At 40.2% G+C, this 21,661-nt stretch overlaps 1 protein-coding gene across 1 annotated transcript in view; it reads right to left on the bottom strand.

Annotated features, from left to right (window-relative positions):
* sdk2b (sidekick cell adhesion molecule 2b) overlaps nt 1-21,661 on the bottom strand; it is a 428,005-nt gene that overhangs the window by 91,600 nt on the left and 314,744 nt on the right. The window contains exons 41-42 of the mRNA XM_048611111.1: nt 10,647-10,811; nt 4,369-4,509 (exon numbers count right to left, since the gene is read on the bottom strand). Of these exons, the coding sequence (XP_048467068.1) occupies nt 4,369-4,509; nt 10,647-10,811 (306 nt within the window). The remainder of the gene's footprint in view (nt 1-4,368; nt 4,510-10,646; nt 10,812-21,661) is intronic.

Here is a 21,661-nt window from a genome sequence, read left to right as displayed (position 1 = left end):
ACCTCCCTCCCTCTCCTAGACCTCTCTGTCTCCATCTCTGGTAAATGTCTCAGCACTGACGTCTATTTCAACCCCACCAACTCCCACAGCTACCTTGACTACGCCTTGTCTCACCCACCCTGCTGCAAGAATGTGATCCCTGAATCCCAATTCCTCCACCTCCACTGCATCTGCTCCCAAGATGGAGCCTGCCACTGCTGGACATCCCAGATGTTCTCCTACTTCAAGGACCACAACTTTCCCCCCTCCATTGATTGGAAATGCCCCCAACCGCATCACTTGCATTTCCCGCACTTCTGCCCTCAAACTCCCTCCCTACAACAAAAATAAAGACAGAGTGCCCCTGGTCCATCCCACCAACCTTTACATCCAGCGCATCATCCTCCACCATTTCCATCACCTACAATCCGACCCCACCACCAAAGAGATATTTCCCTCCCCACTCCACCTGCTTTTCGTCGGGACCGCTCACTCAGTGACTCCCTCGTCCGCTCCACACTCCCCTCTAACCCCACCACACTGAGCACCTTTGCCTGCAACTGCAGGAGGTGCTACACCTGCACCTACGCCTCCCCCCTCACCTCCATTCAAGGTCCCCTAGACAAACTTTCCATATCCAACGGGGTTCACCTACAAATCCTCCAACCTGGTCTACTGTAAATGTACTGTGGCCTTCTCTATGTCGGTGAGACCAAGCACAGACTCGATGACCGACTCGCGGAGCATCTGTGCTCTGTACGCTATAATCAACAACACCTTCTAGTTGCTAGCTATTTTAACTCCACCTCTCACTCCCTGGGTGACATGTCCATCCTGGGCCTCCTCCAATGCCACAATGATGCCACACACAAACTGGAGGAACAACACCTCATATTCCACCTTGGGAGCCTACAGCCTGATGGCATAAACAAAGAATTCACCAGTTTCAAAATCTCCCCACCCCTGCCCTCATCCCATGTCCAACCCTCCCTCTCATCCTTGCCTCCTTGACCTGACCCTACCTGTCTATCTCCTTCCCCACCTATCTGCCCCACTGACCAATCCTCACTACACCTACCTGCATCCAGCTATTGCCATCCCACCTACCTTCTCCCAGCCCCACCCCTCTTCCATCTATTTATTTCCCAGCTCCCTTCCCACTCCTCAGTCCTAATGAAGGGTCCAGGCCTGAAACATTGACTCTCCTAGTTCTCTGATGCTGCCTGACCTGCTGTGTTCCTCCAGCTCCACGCTGTATTGATTCTGACTCCAGCATTGGCAGTTCTTGTTATCTCCGACCCTCTAGTTCTCAATTAGTTTATGAGTGGGAACAGTTTCTCCATATGTTCAGACCCTTGATTATTTTAAAAACTTTATCAGATCTCCTCTTAGCCTTTTCTTCTCCAAAGAAAACTAGTTTCTCCAATCTACCCTCATAACTAAATTTTCTCATCACTGCAACCATTTTCATCGACCTGTTTGGCATTGTCTCCAATGCGTTCTCATCTTTCCTAAATTGTGGTTACCAGAACTGCTTACAATTCTCCAGCTTGAGTTTTAACTAGTGTCCTATGTAGGTTCACCATAACTTCCCTGCTCTTCTGCTTTATGCCCCTATTAACGAAGCCCTAATTACTGTATGTTTTATTAACTCAGAGATAGCAGGAACTGCTGATGCTGGAGAATCAGAGATAACAAGATGTAGAGCTGGATGAACACAGCAAGCCAGGTAGCATCAGAGGAGCAGGAAAGCTGACGTTTTGGGTCTGGACACTTCTCTTCTCCAGGATATCTTTTAGAAAAACACCTTTTATTTGTATTGTCTCTATATGTTCTGTGTAGAAAAATGCATCACCTCACACATCTTTGCACTGAACTTCACCTGCCACCTATCCATTCATTCCAAATACTTTTCATTGTTCTTTTAAAGTTCTAAACTGTCCTCTTCATAGTTTACAATGCTACCAAGTTCTGTATTCTCTGCAAATTTTGAAACCATTCCTTCACACCAAGATGCAGATCATTTTAATATGAAAGGCAAGGGTCCCAGAACCGACACTTGGGGAACTCCACTATTATCCATCTTCCAGCCCAAAAATACCCATCGACTATTACTCTCGGTTTCCTATCCCTCAGTCAATTTTGTATCCATGTTGCCACTGTCCCTTTTATTCCATGAGCTATAACTTTCGCACTAGTCTATTGTGTCACAATGTATCAAATGCTTTTTGGAAGTCCATGTACACCACATCAACAGTTTGCCCTCTTTGTTACCTCTTCAAAAAAACTCAGCAAATTCGTTTGACACAATTTTCCCTTAACAAATCTATTCAGGCTCTTCAATCAAATCATATTTGTCCCTGTGACTTTTAATCCTATCTTAAGTAATTGTTTTGAGAATTTTGCCCACCACTGAAGTTAAACTGACTAGTCTGTAAACGCTAAGCTTATCTTTACAACCTTTTTTGAACAAGGACATAGTGTTTGCACTTCTCAGATCCTCCGGCACAAGATCTGAGACCAGAGAGGATGGAAGTTTATGATCATTGCTCACTTCCTTCATCGTCCTTGGATGCATCCCATCCCGTGCTGGTGATTTGTCAACCCTTAAGTCTTGACTTATATTTGCTTCTTTTGCCAAACACTTTAAAAGTGTGCCCTCTAGTTCTCAATTAGTTTGAGTAGGAATGGTTTAAAATGTGAGTATTGATATCAGGTAGGGACTGGATCGAGTTCAAACAAGCCCCCACCCATCTACTATTTTGCCTCCTGGCACTCACTGTTGAGGCTAACAAATGACTAAGAGTCATTATCTGGCAAAGAGCCAAATGGGAATGGCAAAGAGGATCGAGAATGCTGACCAATTTTCATATCCTTAACTCAGGGGCATTAAGATCAATTGTAGCACTGCTACTGCCTTGACTAACGTTAGTGAACTCATCACAGACCCAACCATCCTGGTCGGTAAGGCTCATCTGCTCATTACCAGAGATCTGGAGGGGAGTTAGCAGGGATTCTGACAGCATATTTAAGAATGTACAAGCATGTCCCCTTATAGGAGAGGCTAGTACTAAGGGACAGAGATTAAGATTGAGAAATTCACTTTTGAAAGAGAGATGAGGAGCATTTCTTTCCCTCAAGAGTTGTTAGTCTGTGGAACTTTCTTCCCCAGAAAACTGTTGAAATCACAACCCAATCAGCCATGACCTTACTGAATGGCAAATATGGCTGAAGCATTCAATGGCCTACTCCTGCTCCTAAGTTCTGTGCTGCTTTTTTTTTTACCTAAAGCCACTGAATCACAACTTAAGTGTTACTTTTGGGGTACTGCAATACTTTAGATATCCTATTTACATGCCATGGCATATTGAACAAGTTAAACTACAGTTCAATGTCCAAACCCACTGGTGCTTGTTAATTATATGTTGAAAAGTTTTATATTCTAAAGCAGTGTTATTGTTTATGGAGATGTTGTCAAAGTTCTGGGTTGGTTTCAGGTTGGCTGATTGCCTGGAACAAAAATGCAGAGCGTTTTCAAATTACATCATCTTGGCTAGCAGTAAAAGTTTGTATTTCACAGGGTGCTTTGCCTGTACTCAATTAACTTCTGTTGTGCATTGCACATTACTAATTTATGCTTTAGTTTTCAGCCTTGAGAACGAATTTTGACAGGCTATTTAACAGCAGGAACCATCACAGCTAAACCTGAACTACTTCTCATCTACTACTGACACATGTAAATATCACAGAACAGTGATCATGATCAAAACAAAAATGTCCCTTTTTGATTATCTATTGTCAAACCCAAAATATTTCGGCTAATCATTGAAATCCAGTGGAGAACCCAGCTGAAATCAGTTACCTCAGCTCAAATCAGGAATAGAACCGAGGCATATCTAGTCCAGACAGCTGATGTACTCAATGGATGTATCCACCCAGATATCAGCGCAATTAATTTGCTCTTGCAGTTTTACACAGAAAAGGTATCCAGGAGGACTTGTGATTGATATCAGAAACTGTCCTTGAACAGTACGTAACATGAATTTTCTCACAATTGTGCATAACTTGGTAGCACTCTTTTAAGTCAAGTATCTACTAAGAGTGATCATACAGTCACAGCTTGGGCATGTGTCCAACATATAAATTCTGAATGTTTCTGTTTATAACTTCTGAATATGGATGGGACATAAGCATTTGCCAAAGCAAGGTCCATTTGTACAGGCTGGTACATCCATCAACAAAGTTCAGTGCAAAATATATCAATATTTTCAGATGTTATATTTTTAAGTGTGTTACATAGCTAATATTGAATTAACTTATTTTGTTGCTCTAAACAAAACCTACTTTACAAGAGCCCAGTGAGCTGGTGCAACATTCCCATGTACTCACCAGAATCTGTTTTTTTTGTGTATTTTTTGCTTTGTCCACGGATTATTAGCACAAACACCAAGAGAAGGATGAAGATGAGTCCAACTAAGGCAATAACCACCAAGAACCACCATTCCTCGTAAAATGGGGCTGAATTCTGGGCTGTAAGATCAAGAAATGGAATATATAATAATGTGTGATATATAATGCTTAAAACAACAATATAATATTAGGTAACCTCAACGATCTCAGAGAATAATGAAACTTCTCAATTTTCATTTTGGTTCTGCCATTATTCTGCTGCTTCTGTATTTCAGCTTTGTCGCTCATCACCCAGTAAAATTGACTCTCGAGATCTCTACATGAACACAATGGATCTGTTTAGGAAGCAAAAACAAATAAACCGCATGGGGTTCTGTCTGTCCAATCACTCATTGCTTGGGTTCATGTTTACTTCTGTAAATCCAAATTACCTTATTTGCATGATGACACATCTGCTGATGTGTTTTAACTGCGGAAGTAAGTGACAGGAGTCAGTTTAGAACTTGAATGAATCAACACAAATATTGCAGTCGTCTCAAGTAGTTCCACATCACTCACTGCTTGTGAAATGTAGCAAACTTTATCAGATCAGTCATAATTACAGTTCAGCACTTTAACCGATCAGATTTTGAATCTTTTCATTTGGACTCATCACTAATTCTTCAATCTGATTAATTGCGAAAAATGAACTCTTTGTTATTTCTGAATTACTAATCAAAATGTTCACAGAAGTGAAGAACAACAACCTTCAGATACATGTTTTGGTGGCAGATGAAAAGATATGATCACAGATTAGAATAAAATATACTCTTTATAGCTGATCAGTTATGGAACAGCTTGTAGTTACTTCACCCCAAGCATTCGTTGATGTAGTTGGGACTGAAAACTTTAGTTGGCATTGAAAGTTTAACTAACTTGCCCCATCAATGAAATTGAGTGGCTTTGGAATTCGCCTTTCATTTGACAGCCTCTTTGATTCTTCCTCTGCTCCGCCTCAGTATTCTCCTTGTTCCCTTATTGAGTGACGTGTTTCTATATTATTATTGAGGTGATTTGTTATACAGGCTTGGAAATCTCTGCCTGTGGTATATATGTAATATTGTGGTACTCAAACAGAACATTGTGCTTCACGTTGTGAATATAGTGTGTCGGTAATTGTTGTGGATGTGACAGGATCATTTGCTTTATTTTTGAATACCTTAGTACAGGATTTGTTTTGTTGGAAAACATTACAATTTCACAATAAACTGTGACACTTACCTGGTCAGTAACATTAGCATGTTTAAAATATGTACTCAAAAGCTAATATCCCAAGTTTTTAAGTGCAATATAAAATCAAGTGGGATGATTAATCATAGAATCCCTACAGTGTGGAAACAGGCCCTTTGGCCCAACAAGTCCACACCAAACCTCAGAGCATCCCACCCAGACCCATCCCCCTAATCTACACTTCCCTGAACACTATGGGCAATTTAACATGGCCAATCCACCTAACCTGCACATCTTTGGACTGTGGGAGGAAACCCATGCAGACATGGGGAGAATACACAAACTCCACACAGACAGTCGCCTGAGGCTGGAATCGAACCCTGTCCCTGGTGCTGTGAGGCAGCAGTACTAACCGCTGTGCCGCTGTGCCACCGTGCTGCCCACAGTACACAAAACACAGTAAAACTGATATCAAAGGGTCAGTTTCAAATTGGACAATTTAATCTGTGGCCCGCATTCTATGACTACACAGAAAATTACACTAACATATGCTATTAGCATGCTTTCAATCTGAATTTAAATTTAATTAAATTAAGAGATTCTTAAATAACTCAATTGGTAAACAGGTTTGTACAGAATTACATAAATTGGAAATTCCCACATCCTGTTCCTGTTTTGTGTATAGTTAGCTCTTCTCAGCCAGGATAGGTGATCAGGTTAGACTACCTCTCACTGGTCAGTGGGGCAGGGAGGGGTAAAACCTATGGGATGTTTTTAATGCTGACTATTGTTGAATGTTATGTAGGTGTGCATTCAAGGTAAGGCAAATAAATGTAGGATAAAGCGTAGTTGCAATCCTGAATACCATAATAAGGCTTATGTATTAAGTATGATTGATTGGGTGAGATCTGATATCAAAGTGATGCTTCTGTGTCATTTTGGGTTTTCTCGAATTTCCTCCATGTGCGGATACATTTTTATATCCCTTGGCTGAACCAATCATGTAATAAATGTTGGTCAGTATGAGTAAATAAAGAAAGAGAGCACAGGATCCAATTAAAACATCTGATGCCACTGAACAATGGACTGCGATTTTCCCCTCTGTAGAAGTGGCGTGGTGGGCAACTTAATGGGCAGGTTGGCGCCAGGGAGATACTCAACGTTTAAGCAACAAGTTCTGGGTGAGAAGGTTCAAAGTCAGCATGTCCAATCCATCACCAGTTAAAGCTCTTGAGGTCAATTAATGTCTGTTAAGACCCTCAGGCCACTATTGGTTCAAATAACTGTGCTCCTGGCAGGCAGAAAAAGTGACAACCTTCCTGAGTGATACAATTGGGTGACACGGCTGTCAGATTAGGGAGGGAGAAACCTCAATTTGTACCAATCCAAGGGTATTTGGCACCAACGTTGGGAGCAGGGGATTGGCCGCTGAAAAATATTCCTCTGCCTTTGACTCTAACCCACTCTTCTCATGGCTCCAACCTTTGATTCTACATACCAAACAAAAATCACGTGACATCCCATTGCACCTCAACAATGCTGTGCATCCGCACATTAGTTCAAAAAAGGAAAATTCCAACCTGAGAAGGTGTGTATAAGATAGTGAACATCTAACAATCTATGGCAATTACATGGAATGATGAGTTACATGGATGTGAAAGATAACTCAACTGAGTTAATTTTAAAGCTTACAAAACAGAAATAGCAATTCCTAAAAACATGATCAGATCAAAAGAGGTAGAAACTAAACTAACATGCCTGTCAGCTGAAGAGAAAGGGTTCAAGCATGTGACCAAAGCAAAAGACAAGAAAAGGGTGTTGTAGTGATTGGAATGAGTCAGCCAGGCGGATGTCATAGAATATGAGTTCCTTGATTGGGGCTGTTAATCTGGTCCAATCAGGAACTCCTGGCTGACAGATATAAACAAGAGTGTCAGGTCCCGCCCCCTTGACCTGTCCGTCCTCCCTGGACTGACCTATCTCCTCCCTACCTCCCCACCTACACTCACCTTTACTGGCTCCATCCCCACCTCTTTGACCTATCTGTTTCCTCTCCACCTATCTTTTCCTCTATCCATCTTCTATCCGCCTCCCCCTCTCTCCCTATTTATTTCAGAACCCCCTTCCCCTCCCCCATTTCTGATGAAGGGTCTAGGCCCGAAACATCAGCCGTCCTGCTCCTATGATGCTGCTTGGTCTGCTGTGTTCATCCAGCTCTACACCTTGTTATCTCAGATTTTCCAGCATCTGCAGTTCCTACTATCTCTGTCAGGGATTCTGTTCACTCTTGGAGCTGGCTCTGAGTTAGCTGAGTCAGTGTCATGTACCATGCATGTGTAAATAAGGGGTGACTTGGTGATGGGATACTGGCATTTGTGGAGTCATTTCAGGTGATCTAATTAGAAATGTTAAATCATACGTCGAGGAGGAAAAACAGCAATGCCAATGGGAAGAATGTGAAGAGAGCAATGTAAACAGGAAGTAATGTGAGAAATAACATCTCAGGTACAAGATGAATGAAAACAAAATAAAAATGTGACTTCAAGCCAAGAGTGAGATAAAGCTTGTTTACACTCATCAAACAGCAGAGAAGTAGAAAAACATGGTATGAATCCTCTTGGTAAGACTATGAAACTTTGGATTCATCGTTTTGTTGAAACAAATTTTATTCCAACTGTTAAGACACTGTATTACTCATTTAACCCAGTCATCTGACTAGGTGGAAGAATGCCAGTGGCTGGATTTTACCAGCTCCCAGGAATGGGAATTGGGGAAGCCACTGTCTTCCAGCTACTATGTCATCCTACCAGAAAGAGGGAAGGTGGTAGACCATCCTCCTGCCCTGAGTCCTAGTAAGCCATTTAAATGTCTAATTCAGGGCCTTTTTCCATTTTTACTGACATTTTACCAGCAGTGGGCAGGAGAGTGTTCTCCGCCAGTAAACACGGTACAATTTCCAGTGAGCTCCAGAGGAGAGGGACCTCCTTTTCAGTCACTTATTGGCCCACAGTCAGGTCCTCCAGATGTAATAATCGCCAACTGTGGCAACAATGCTGCCAGCTCTCACAAACCCAACCTCCCTTACCGGGCCTGCAGGACTGGCCATGACACCCAACCCCCAATTACCTGGTTCTTAGGATGTATAACTGTTACTGCACCCCCTTCCTTCAGGTGCAGCCCCAGCAGTAACCCTTTGATTGGCTGAGATCTTTGGGTGGTAGGTGGCCATCTTTAATGAGCTCAAGTAAATGGCTACTGCTGACATGATGCAAAATGGTGGGTGCCCTATTACCAGCTCTATTCAGCCTGACAAGTTGGACTGAAACAAATGAGCTAATCAACTTAATCTATCACTAAATAGAAAAGTACTTTTTATGTGTTTCAGGGTTAGTTGGGCAATAGAATGCTTGCTTAACCTCTCCCCTTGCCTGAGGTGTGGTGACCATCAGGATAAACCACCTTCAGTCACCTCTCTCTGTTGAGAGATCAGGCTATGGTCCTCAGGTAGTATGGCAACTTTACCTTTTGGAAAGTACCAGATTAAAATGTGTGAAAAGGACAGGCAAAAATCTAAGAAACTGAGAACACTGACAATAATTTTACAGAAAAGGTTACACAGATTTAAGATATTTGACCAACAAGATCATAAGCAAATGTGTAATAGGTTGCATGGTTCTTTGCTATTTAATTCTAAGAAATAGGTTTCTGGAAATAATACAAACAATTTAAGAATCTGGTTACTTGGTTACAGTTGTAAGTCTTTCAAGCAGCTAGGGACATGTGCTGAAAATTTTTTGGTCTTGTGAGCAAAGGCCAACAGTTGCACAAAAGAAAGACTTAATTTTTCATGCCATCCTATAGACAAATTACTTGGCAAATTATATTCAATGTACCCTTGATTTGAACAAAGGGGAACAGCCAAGTCGAAGTCAAAGATGTGAAGACCATGAAATCAGATGCTTCAAATATTCAAAGCAGGCCACAAGGCAAGCAGAGCAGACAGAACCAGAACTAGTTACAGGCAGAGAAATAAAACAGTAATCCCAAAGCTGGTATTGCAGCATTCAGCATAACTGAGCACAGGCCAAGCATGATTCAGAGGGACATATCTGCTTCAGTTTCTGGCAGATGGAGATCGCTTCTGCGAGAACCTGATGTCAGTACCCAGACACCAGCCAGGGATGAAGTGAGGCGCGAGGATGATCTGGCTATAAGAACCATTTCAACAAACGTGGGCCTTCTCAATGATGTAACGATAGCCTTCTATACCGTGTATGAAACTACTTAATACAAAGGGTAAGAGAGTCAAGCACAGGGGTTGCCTGTTTCAAAGCATGTCATGCACTCTGTGGATTGGTTGTAGATTCTTCAGGGGTGAGTTGTCAGACTGAAAATAAGGCCTTGCCCCAGTGCAAGGGCGGGGAGAGAGAGAGAAAGAGAGACAGATACATTACATTTTGCGATTTCATCAATGGCCTGTTGAAATATATCTTGTTACATCAGAGTTTAAATTGTGTCAGTAGATATTAGCTGTAATGAACTGACAATCTATAGTGTTAAATTTCTTTCTCACTCCATGCTAAGAACTTCCATTATTTCCTATTTGTGTTGCAGATTTGTAACATTTGTGTAGATAGTGGCAGGCTAAGCTAAATCTAAAATATAAATGGACACGGGATCTACATATTTCTGGTGTTGCCTCACACGATATCTATTCAAATGATTGCATGGGAGTAACTGATGTCACTGAATATGACAAAGCATCGACAGAAACTCCAAATTCTTAGCAGTTAATTTGAGCAAAATCTGAGTCATAATTTCAAGGAACTTGCATGAGAGAACCAAAAGAAAAATGAGATAATTTAAAGATAATTCTATTAACAACATGAGCGCACTGTGGCTTTCACCACAACTTATATTGAATTTATCTTCAAATCAGCAGAACCAATAGAAACCCCACCCAGGAAGTGACTAATATTTCATGGCTCAAATCCAAATTAGCATCTATACAACAAATATCAGTGCAAGCTAAGAGGGAAATTCCATACCCGATACAGATGGAGAAGGCGAGCTGGGTGTTCCATATCCATAATCATTCACCGCAATCACTCGGAAATCATAGCTCACACCCTGTTTCAAGATATCCATGCCAAATGTATATGAGGTTACTTCCTTTGGAACATCCTTGATTAGAATGTCCCACAATCCTTCATCTGGAAAACACGAGTAGCATTGTTATAAATATTTCCAAATTACTGTGATTCAAGATGGTAACGCCAACCAGGCATATAAAATTCTACCATTTTCCCAGCCCCCAAACCACATTTTTACATATACGTATATGTCAATCAACCACCTTTTCAATACTTGGATTACTAGACAGCTCCAATTTTTCTCCCCACAAATGCACGTTTTACTTACTGGTGTCATATAACTAAGTGTAAAGAATGAAGTCAGTGAGACCAGGCTGTATTGTGAAGGTGCACAGAAGTTTAAGATGTGCTCACTCTTTGCATTGGACGTAGATAATGTTTCAAAATGGCAATCACCCCACCTCCTTTTCACTTTTCCACTTGGTGAATAAGTGTATTTTTTCCCCAGTTCTTTGAAAGGATTTTTACAGGTTTCAAAGATTGACCTTTATGCCATCATCTACATTACCTATTTAATTATTCTTCCAGGACCTATTTAGGAATAGGAGTAATTAAATCTTAAGCTAATCAGAAAAAGAGCCCAGAATTACTGATGGATGTCAATGCTAGTGAAATGTTACCAAAAGCAGATTCATGAGCCAGGAATGGAAAGAAAGCTGGTATCCAATTTTTTTTGTTAGGGTAGAAATTATAGTTCATCATGAACATGTGGATTATGTGAGTAACGCTGAGCAGTGGAATACTAATTCCCAGATCTCACGGACCTTATCAATCATTCCTCCTCATCTACCTCACTGTTTCTGGCACATCAACTAAGTTAAAATCTTATTATCATACAGGTGCTTAACTTGCTTGTACCAAATTCTTCTTTTAGCTCAGAAAGAAATTTTGTATGAAAGGTTAAACAGTCATACAAAACAACACCAACATATTTTTTTGTTTCACTAGTCAACACTACTCGTTATAAAATGAAAACAAAGAATTATCACCTCACAGATCATTCGACACACTTATAGAACATTTTAAAACACTGCATAGTAGTTGATTGATATAGTAATAATGAGAACAAATCAGCGTAATTGAACATTGATAACTGCGACAGTAAAACATTTATAAAGTACGGTTCCACAGAAACAAATGGCCTAACTTTAGTAAAAAGAACAGGAAAGAAATTAGTATCATTGAGCTGAATTTTTTGTTTTGTTGGTTAAGTATGAGTTGCATTGAATTTGTTGGAGGAATTGTTGCTAGGATTTCTCGTAGAATCTTAACCATGTACTTCACTAACCTACCCTATCCTCATGTTCTAATTCTATCACCATCTTACCATGTATCATTCCCAGAAAAACTCACCCAGTCACCAAATATCTGCCAATATACTTGCATCCCATGTGCCTATGCCATCTGTGAGAGACTGATGTGCACCTGGACAAGCATGAGCAGTCTGGTGTTGTCCCTCACCAGCAGTGTAATGGCACAGCAGCCACAAGGGTATGCTGCCCAAGTCACTTAGCTGGTATGGATGGCACTCTCTCTCACTGCAACCCCATTTTCTCACTCTTATTACCATTTGGCCAACAGGCCACACATTTTATTTGTCCTTGGAAAAATCCAGTCTCAGGGCCTTCTGGGAGTGCCTGCTACTCTTTTGCCAGAGCCCAGTGGCACCTGTACCTTGTCACTTATTGGGTCCTCCTTTCCCAGCACCTCAATCTCTATGACACCACCTTGTTGCCAGCTTCAATTGTGCAAAACACAATATACCAATGTAATCCACCACTCTCAATCCAGATTGTATTGAATGTCTCCTCCAAGTCCCTCTTCCCCCCATCACCCCCACCCTGACTGCTCCTACGCTGCAGAACCGGACCTTCAGTAGCCATATCACCTGCCCCACCATGGCCCTGATTGGACCAAATTGGTGAAGGTGTCACACTACATTACATCCAAAAGGGAATGTCTGCTATGCTTTGAAATCTTCCCATCCAAGACCAACCTCAACTGTTTTATTTTCCATTGAATTCATTAGACTCCATTGTCATAATTACTGCATTTGATGCAGTAATATTCCTCTTGTCCCACATCGCACTTGAAAGTTCCACAAAAGATTCCAATCTGATTAGAAACTTAGATCTAGGCCTTGTTGTACTACTATTATTTTGGTAGCTGAGGAAGTCACATTTTTGCCATTAACTGCAGTCATAAGTAATTAAATGCCATTTAAGAACAGTAAGAGTGGGAAACTTGTTTAACGCATTGCATCTTCGTACGTAGACAAACGAACTAAACAGAAACCCATTGTAACACAATAGATATTTTTTAAAACTGCCGTCTTGTCCAGTGGTGTGAAAAAAGCATGATTTACCAGTTCTTTTCAAGGGCAATGAGGCCAAGATTACTAGTCTAGGCTGAGATCAACACAGAAAAATGATTGAACATTGGAACACTGGGCAGTGTCATTTACCACAATGCTATGGCAGCTTTACAGATTTTCATTTTCATTTCTGACTGTAACTGACTGTGAAACCACAGTGATGGCCTAATTATCTCAGGATATGAATGCATTACAACCCAGAATGACAAAGCGGTAATTTTAAGGCAATCCATTTGGCTAAAAATTGACCAGGTTAGATTAGTGTTAGTGGATTCTCCTGTTGCTTCAACAGTTAAAAGTTCACCAAAAAAAAGAGACTTATTTACAGTCTGAATTGACGTCATCGCATGTAATGTTAGGCTGGGCCTTGATTTACATCATTATTTATGAATGTTGCACATGATGTCAGTTTTGGAGGAATGGCTGGAGACAGTATCCTTGTATTGTACACATTTATCCTGAAGGCACTTCTCTTATGCTCCTTAAAAATTGATATCACTTGATGACAGAGACTTCTTTATTTTGGTTTATACACGTTTATCCCCATGTATTGGGATCCAGCTTGCAAACTCTGACCTGGGCTAATTATACAACCATTTAAAGTCAACAGAATGTAAAGTCAAGCAGACCATAAAACAGATGCTCCATCCATCAGTTTACCATGAGGCAGGTTTGTTTAAAATTATTCCAGGGTGAAGAACTCTTTGTGCAATTGTTGTTAAGATGTAATGCATCATGGTCCAAATCCTACAAGTTTGAAGTCTACAACAAAATACCTTCCTATATTTGTCACTAATTTGTAATGGAAAGCAACATTTCATTTTGATAGCTTGAATCATCTATTCTTCCCCTGCAAAAGGAAAGCCTTTGACTCTGTGATCAGAGTACCTGAGGCATCAACATTGCACAGAATGTTTTTTGCTTGCCCCAACAGTTCAATCAAGTTAAAAATCTTCTGTAAATGTCAGAATTAATTTTGTTCTGAGTGGTTCAAAAAATTTGAACTCTGTTTTATAAAACCTATCAAAAAAATGCCCATTTCTTCTTCTGATATTGCTAAGGGTGAGTCTGCTTCTTTGCTCAATCGTGTGTCCCATGAAATCTGACCTCCCTGTATCCTCTCAAAATATAAAAAAAAATCAGATATTTACAGAACACTGTACATATCACAAAAGTCCTTTTACTCTACTCTGAGATAACAGATGCTCATTTTTACCACTGTCTACTTGGCTGCCTCTTGGTGCTGCTCAAAGACATTCTGCTGCTGTGCTTCGCTGTTACCAAAGGACCAGGGATGACTGTGGTGCTTGGTTTCACTCTGGTGTCATGGCATCCTTGGAACAGATGTAGTCTTTACCTCAGGGCTCAAGCCCAGGAGAAATCTCAGGGTGACAAATAAAGGTGTGACCCAATCACAAATAAATTGCAACACCTGGCTAGGGGGTGTTGATAGGATTACAGTTCTAAGCTTCTCCCCATAATGCAAAAACAACTCTGGGGGACAAGAAAATAGCCCTTACTACCATAGCCACCTTCTTGAACAGAGTGTGCACCATACCTTTTGCAATTCCTTGGCCCATTTCAAGTTGCCAGCTTCCAATGTCACTGTTTCATTTTCAGTTTTATATCTTGAAGGTGAATCAGGTCTCTGATCCTTAACCATCACTTTGCTGCTCCTTCTATTCCCGTCATTTCCAAAAGCCATTCTAGCTTTAACTTCTGTCTTCACCCCAAAACTACAAGGCTTCTTGGGCAGCACAGTGGCTCAGTGATTAGCACTGCACCCTCACAGCACCAAGGACCCGAGTTTGATTCCACCCTCGGGTGACTATGTGGAGCTTGCACATTCTTGCTGTTTCTGTACGGGCTTCCCACGGGTGCTCTGGATTCCTCCCACAGTCGAGAAATATGCAGGTTAGGTGGATTGGCCATGCTAATTTGTCCATAGTGTCGGGGATGTGTTGGTTAGGTGGATTAGACATGGAAATTGCAGGGTTACAGGGATAGGGACTGAAAGAACTGTGGACGCTATAAATCAGAAACAAAAACCGAAATTGCTGGAAATGCTCAGCAAGTCTGGCAGCACCTCTGGAGAGAAATCGGAGTCAACGTTTTGGGTTGGGTTTCTGAGGAAGGATCACTTGACTTGAAACATTAACTGATTTCTCTCCACAGATGCTGCCAGACCTGCTGAGCTTTTCCAGCAATTCTGGTTTTTGTTACAGGGATAGGGTACAGGTGTGGGTTAGTATAGACTCGATGGGATTCTATGATTCTTATGTGTTAACTAGATCACTCTGTGAGTTCAGGCAGGCTGTAAGGGCTTGAGAAGCTGAATGACCTATTCCTATTTGGAAACATAGAAAATAGGAGCAGGAGTGGGTCATTCGGCCCTCTGAGCATGGCTAATCCTCAACTCAGTACTTTGTTCCTGCTTTTGTCCCAACCCTGTGATTCCTTTAGCCCTAAAATTTATGTCTAATTTTCTGAGGTCCTATTCTATTTTACTTCCAATGGTACTTCTAGAATTTTGGGCTCATTTTCTTATTTGATCCCCTGATAATTGCCGTAATGAAAGAAGAATTTTAGCCTTTGCTAAAAGGCATTTAAATTTAGGGTCACACTTGCGCAATCACAAAACAATTACTTCAGGCTATTGTTAAATATAACTCAACACAAGATTAAAAACAGAAGTTGCTGGAAAAGTTCAGCAGATCTAGCAGCATCTGTGAAGAAAAAAGTCAGAGTTAATGTTTCAGGTCCAGTGACCCTTCCTCAGAACAGTTCTGAGGAAGGGTCACTGGACCCAAAACATTAACTCTGATGTTTGGTCTTCTCAGATGCTGCCAGACCTGCTGAGCTTTTCCAGTAACTTCTGTTTTTGTTCCTGATTTACAGCATCTGCAGTTCTTTCAGTTTTCATACCTTAACACAACCTGCAGTCAAGTAGGAGAATCTGAATTTGTTTGGGATGAAACCAGACTGCAATATATGGGTCAGAATCAGGAAAAGGCAATTAATGCTGACACAATGAAACTCTGGAGAAGATCAGCTGACATCAGATTTGGATGAACGTTGCAGAAAGACCAATGAGATTGCAGTTGGTAGAATGGATCTCTGCCGATTGCGAGCAAAAGTGCCACTCCGAGTTAAAACACTGGAGGCAAGGGTTGATGCAGCAGCGCTCTAGAGAATACCAGCAGTGGTAAGAGTTGTAGGAGTGGCATTCTGGACAGGGCAAGGGAATATCAGAGTGTGCATATGGTACATTGGGAAGGTATATCAATATTTGAAAGTTTTGACTTAATCGAGTGTAGACTAAAGCATGCAGCTAAGCAGTAAATCTCATATTGCAAATGTATGAATTGACTTCCACACTATTGCCAACAATTTACATTTATAAAGCATTGCTAACATTATGAAATGTTCCAAAGCACTTCATAAGTGCATTATGTCATGACCCAGATGGAGAAGATTGCACTGGTAATCAAGCCTTATTATTCCACAAGCCATCACAAATGTACAGATGACCAATCATATCACTAAAATGGTTGATTTGCCTGACGTTAACAGCTGCAGAGGACAAAAGAAACCATCACCAAATTTCTTCATAGAGCAGGGAAACAAAACTTACTTATTATAAACAAACTTATCCAATAACAAGTAGAAGGACAGATTATTAAGTACTGTTATGCAAACTTCGACTATATCCCCTTTAAATCCAAGTATGTGTACATTCATTCATAAATAGCATAGACAAGACAGACAATTCTCCAGAAATATCATCGTGAAAGACACAGACAAAAAGAAACAATTCTCAAGGTCAAGAGTCCAAACCACAAGGGTGGAATGGGATAACTTTCTCACAATTCTTTTAGTTTTTAGCACATTGTTTTTGACAGCAGAGGATTCTTACTTTAGTAGCTGGACAGTTGGACTTGGGTCTTGGCTGTGTGAAGTTCTCCCTTCGAGGGTCTTTAAGTGCTAGTTTTCTGATTGACTCCGAGAGGGAGAGTGACTGAACTGCCTTGACTTGAAGGATTTTTGGAGGTCTGAGTGCAACAGCTCACTCTCAGTTCTGTGACAAACTGTGGCTTAAAACAACTCCAAAGCTGTTGCTAAGTGATTTTTCCACTCTAAGGTACCTGGTGCCAGCTTGACTTACAAAAGTATCAAATTCAGCTTCTCCAACAGTTCCATGACCTTGTGTGACCAAGAAAGAAACATCACACATATCCACTTTCAACCTTCAAGTTGAAAAAAGACAACTTGTCCATTCTGTTCAACACAGCAGTATTCAAATGTCGGTTTTCCAATTTATTTTCCAAATGAAATATATGTATTCCTTATGGTAATTTTAAACAACGTATGCCACCGAGATATGTGAGGAGATGTAAAGTTTGATACCCAAAAGCTTTGGAAAAGATGTAGGATTTGGAATGACTAGTCCCAGGGCACAGTTATCCATTTTGTTATGATTCCATACGGGATACTGGAAATGATAAAGTACCTGGGAGAGGAGAGATGATCTGGCTCCCAACAGTTACTCATCAGGCCCTTCAGCTGCTTACAACAAGGATAATTTAAAAATAACCCCCTTCCTGGTACATCCTTTTGCTAAGGCCCCAATGAATTTATGTTGACAAAGGAGGCATTTTAGTGAGTATTTCTTGAATTTCTTGAATTCTTGAAAAGAGTGAGGTTATTGGTTATTGGTTACCAATAACCAATTGGTGGGAAGAAATAATAATGCGACACACATATACACAGGTTAGGAATAAGAAATGAGTCTAAAAACAGTTTAAAAAAGAAACACTCATCAGTATCTGAATCATTCATGCAGAACTGATAGTGGAATATTCAACAGTGGATGTCACCAATAGTGTTGACCTCGGTAATTGAATGGCCAATTTCAAGATTCTTGGCTTTGACTGCTGATTGAAATTTATTTGTCCTGGTTCATTTCAACAGTGGTTGGTTGGCAGCACACAGAGGAGGGAAGTATTTTATCTTTCTTTACCTGCAACAAAAGTACGTTTAATGGTTTTTCACAAAGCTGTTAACTTTACAGCATGCTAATCGACACACTAGGACATCAGGTCACAAATGCACACAGACAAGAGTTGAACCTAGCTTTTAATCTCATTTTTTGTATATCCTGGAAGGATAAAACAAAACTTCCTGCAGGAGATGGCCTCTTGCTTAGAAGAGGTTGGATTATCAGCCTCTTGTTATCCCTCCCTTTTCAGGCTTTCCATTTGAAGTTTCCCTGACTCTGCACAGATGTGACATTTCTCTCCAGACAGCATCTCTAGAATTTACATCCAAAGCCATCTTTTAGGTGTATCTCCCTTCTTTAATGAAAACACGTGAATAAAAATTCAGTCGGTTCATAGGCGATCTGGAGTTATCCTCCATGGACATGACAATTTAGGGAAAAATGTGAGATAAATAGGCAGAGAGATGTAGAGAGGCAATTTCAAAGCCTGGGGGCTGAGAACTTGAAGACACAACTCCCAGTGGTGGAGCAATTATAATTGGAATTGCACAAGAGGCCAGAATTTGTGGAGCTAATATCTTACAGCATTGTGCGTTTGGAGGAGATTAGTGATAGAGAGGTGGTAAGGCCATGGATGGAGTTGGATACAAGGATGAGAATTTTAATCTTAATTAACACTATTTTGCTGGAACATACCTCATTGATGAAATCATACCATTTTGTAAACTATCATGTCTAATTTCTTTGTAATGAATAAAGGCATTAACTCTCTTATTAGTTTGATCCTAGGAACAAATTATTGCAAAAAAAATGGGCTGTTAACAGTCCAGACTGTTATTAATGTGTAAATTGTTAGCATACTCTGTGTTAGTCCCCGGGCAAGGTTCCCAATCTATTACAATTCCAGACGGCATACCCCAAATTATCAACGTGCCAGGTGAGGAGGGATGAACTGGCACCTCTTTGTTATTCACTCACTCCTCTGGTTGGGTGCAACAAGGTTTAATTTAGACAGGATTCCTTCCCTCTTTCTTCCAAACCAAATGTTTTTATGTTTTAAACTAGCCAATTAAACTAGACTTTTTGAGTTATTTAAAGAGTGAAATTTGTTAATAGTTGCAACAAGAAATCATTTCATAACACACATACACACAGATTAGAAATGAGGGGTGAGTTCTAAAAATAGAAAAACTAAAAAAAAGTGTACATGGACCAGGTTCTGATTTACAAATAAACATACGAACTAGGAGAACTTAAACCCTCAAACCTGCTCCACCATTCAATAAGATAATGACGGATCTGACTGTAACCTCAAATCTGTATCCCGACCTACCCTTAATAACTTTTCATCCTCTTTCTTAACAAGAATCTATCTACCTCTGCCTTAAAAATATTCAAGATCTCTGCTCCCATCATCTTTTCAGGAAGACAGTGACTGCCTATTTCTAGATTCTCCCATAACGGGAAGATTCATTTTATTCTTCCTGCCAAAATGGACCATTTCACATTTTTCCACATTATACTCAATTTGCCACATTTTTGCCAACTGACTTAACCTGTCTATATTTTTTGTCATCTCCTTACATCCTCTTTACAACTTACTTTCCTAAATATCTTTGTGTTGTCAGCAAATTTGGCAACCAAACTTTCCGTCCCTTCATCTAAGTCATTTACATAAATTAAAAGCAGTTGAGGTGCCAGCACTAATCACTCTTGCACACACTCAATACATCTTGCCAAACTGTAAAAGACCTATTTATGCTTGCTTTCTGCTTCTTGAATGCTACACTCCGGCAGATACAAGTCAAGCCTGTCCAACATTTCATCATAAGACAACACTCTCCCCTCCTTGTTGGTAGCTAATCAATCTTCTATCCATGCCAATATGTTACCTCTACACCAAGAGCTTTATTTTTTGCAATAATCTCTGATGTAGGACCTTACCAAATTCCCTCAGGGATTCTAAGGACAGTACATTCATTGGTTCCCCTTTATCCACAGCACATTATCACCTGAAAGAACTCAAAGTAGAGTGGTCATTGTGATTTCCCTTTCACAAAAACTAAGTTAACCCCTGTCTGATTACCTCAACTATCCCAAGTGCCCAGCTACAACTTCCTTAATTTAATATTTTCTCTATGACAAATGCTAAGATAACTGGCCTGCAGTTCCCTACTCTCTGTCTCACATCTTTTTTGAACAAAAGAGTTACTTTGTTATCTTCCAATCTAACAGGTCAATACATCAACTATCTCAATAGCCACTTCTTTTAAGACCCTAAAGTGAAGCCCATTAAGACCCAAGCACTTGTTAGTCTAAGCTCTAACAATGTACTCAGTACCATTTCTCTGATGATTGTGATTTTCCTGTGTTCATCCCTCTTCCATTTTCTGACTTATCACTACTTCTGTGATAGTATCTGTGTCCTCTTTAGTTGAGACTGACGCAAAATACATTGTCAATTCATCTGAAATTTCCTTATTTTCCATTGTTAATTCACTAGTCTGATTTTCTATAAGATCAGTACTCACTTTGTCAACTCTTTTCGTGTTTAAATATTTACAGAAATTCTTACTGTCTGTTTTGACATTTCTGGCTAGATTACTCTTGTTTTCTATTTCTTTCCCTCCTCTTAAATTCGGTGATCATTTTCTTTGCTTTAAAAATATTTCATCTAATCATTTCATCTGTCTTTACAGAACTCAGTGCTTTTTGGCATTAATTGGATTTAACATTTCTAGTTAACTACAGATAGTGGGTCCATCCTTTGGAATTTTCTTTACTGGTTGGAATATATGTGTTCAGTGTATTCTGATATAGCTCTTTGAGTGTTTGCCACTGCATCTCCAATGATCACTCAATTAGTCTAATTGTTAATTTCCTTTAGCCAGCTCTGTAACATACCCTCATAATTACTGTTACTTAAATTTAAAAAAATCTCACCCACAGTTCTTTCACTCAAACTAAATGCTGCTACCAAGGCACTCCTAAATGATGAGATCACTAATTAACCCACTCTTATTGCACAATTACACTGGTCTAGTATAGCCTGTTCTCTGGCTCCAGGCATTCTGTTCTAAAAGATCTATCCCGAAAATATTCTATGAACTGCCTATCTAGACTATGGTTGCCCATCTGACTTTTCCTGTCAATATGTGGATTAAATTCTCCGTTGATTATCACTGCATCTTTCTTACAAGCTCTCATTATCTCTCTCATTTCACTCCACCTTACCCTATTGTTACTGTTAGGGGCCCAGTATAACATTTCAACAAGTGACTTCTTGCCTTTGTCATTTTTAATTTCTATGAAAACTGTTTCCACATCTTGGTTTCCTGAACTTCAGTCATCCACTGTGCTATACAATGATTTATTAAACAAAGCCACACCTATACCTTTTTGAAATTCCTGTCCTTCATGTCCCAATCCATGTCATCCAGTAGCCAAGTGTCTGTAATGGATTCCAGATTGTACTTATTTACTTATGCGCTCAGATTCATCTGTTTTGTTTTCATTGCGATGTGCTTTCAGATACAG

Source organism: Rhincodon typus, chromosome 23, assembly GCF_021869965.1.
Source record: "Rhincodon typus isolate 14 chromosome 23, sRhiTyp1.1, whole genome shotgun sequence".
Taxonomy (NCBI): domain Eukaryota; kingdom Metazoa; phylum Chordata; class Chondrichthyes; order Orectolobiformes; family Rhincodontidae; genus Rhincodon; species Rhincodon typus.
The sequence above is the reverse complement of the archived record's forward strand: the minus strand, read 5'-3'. Positions and strand labels throughout refer to the sequence as shown.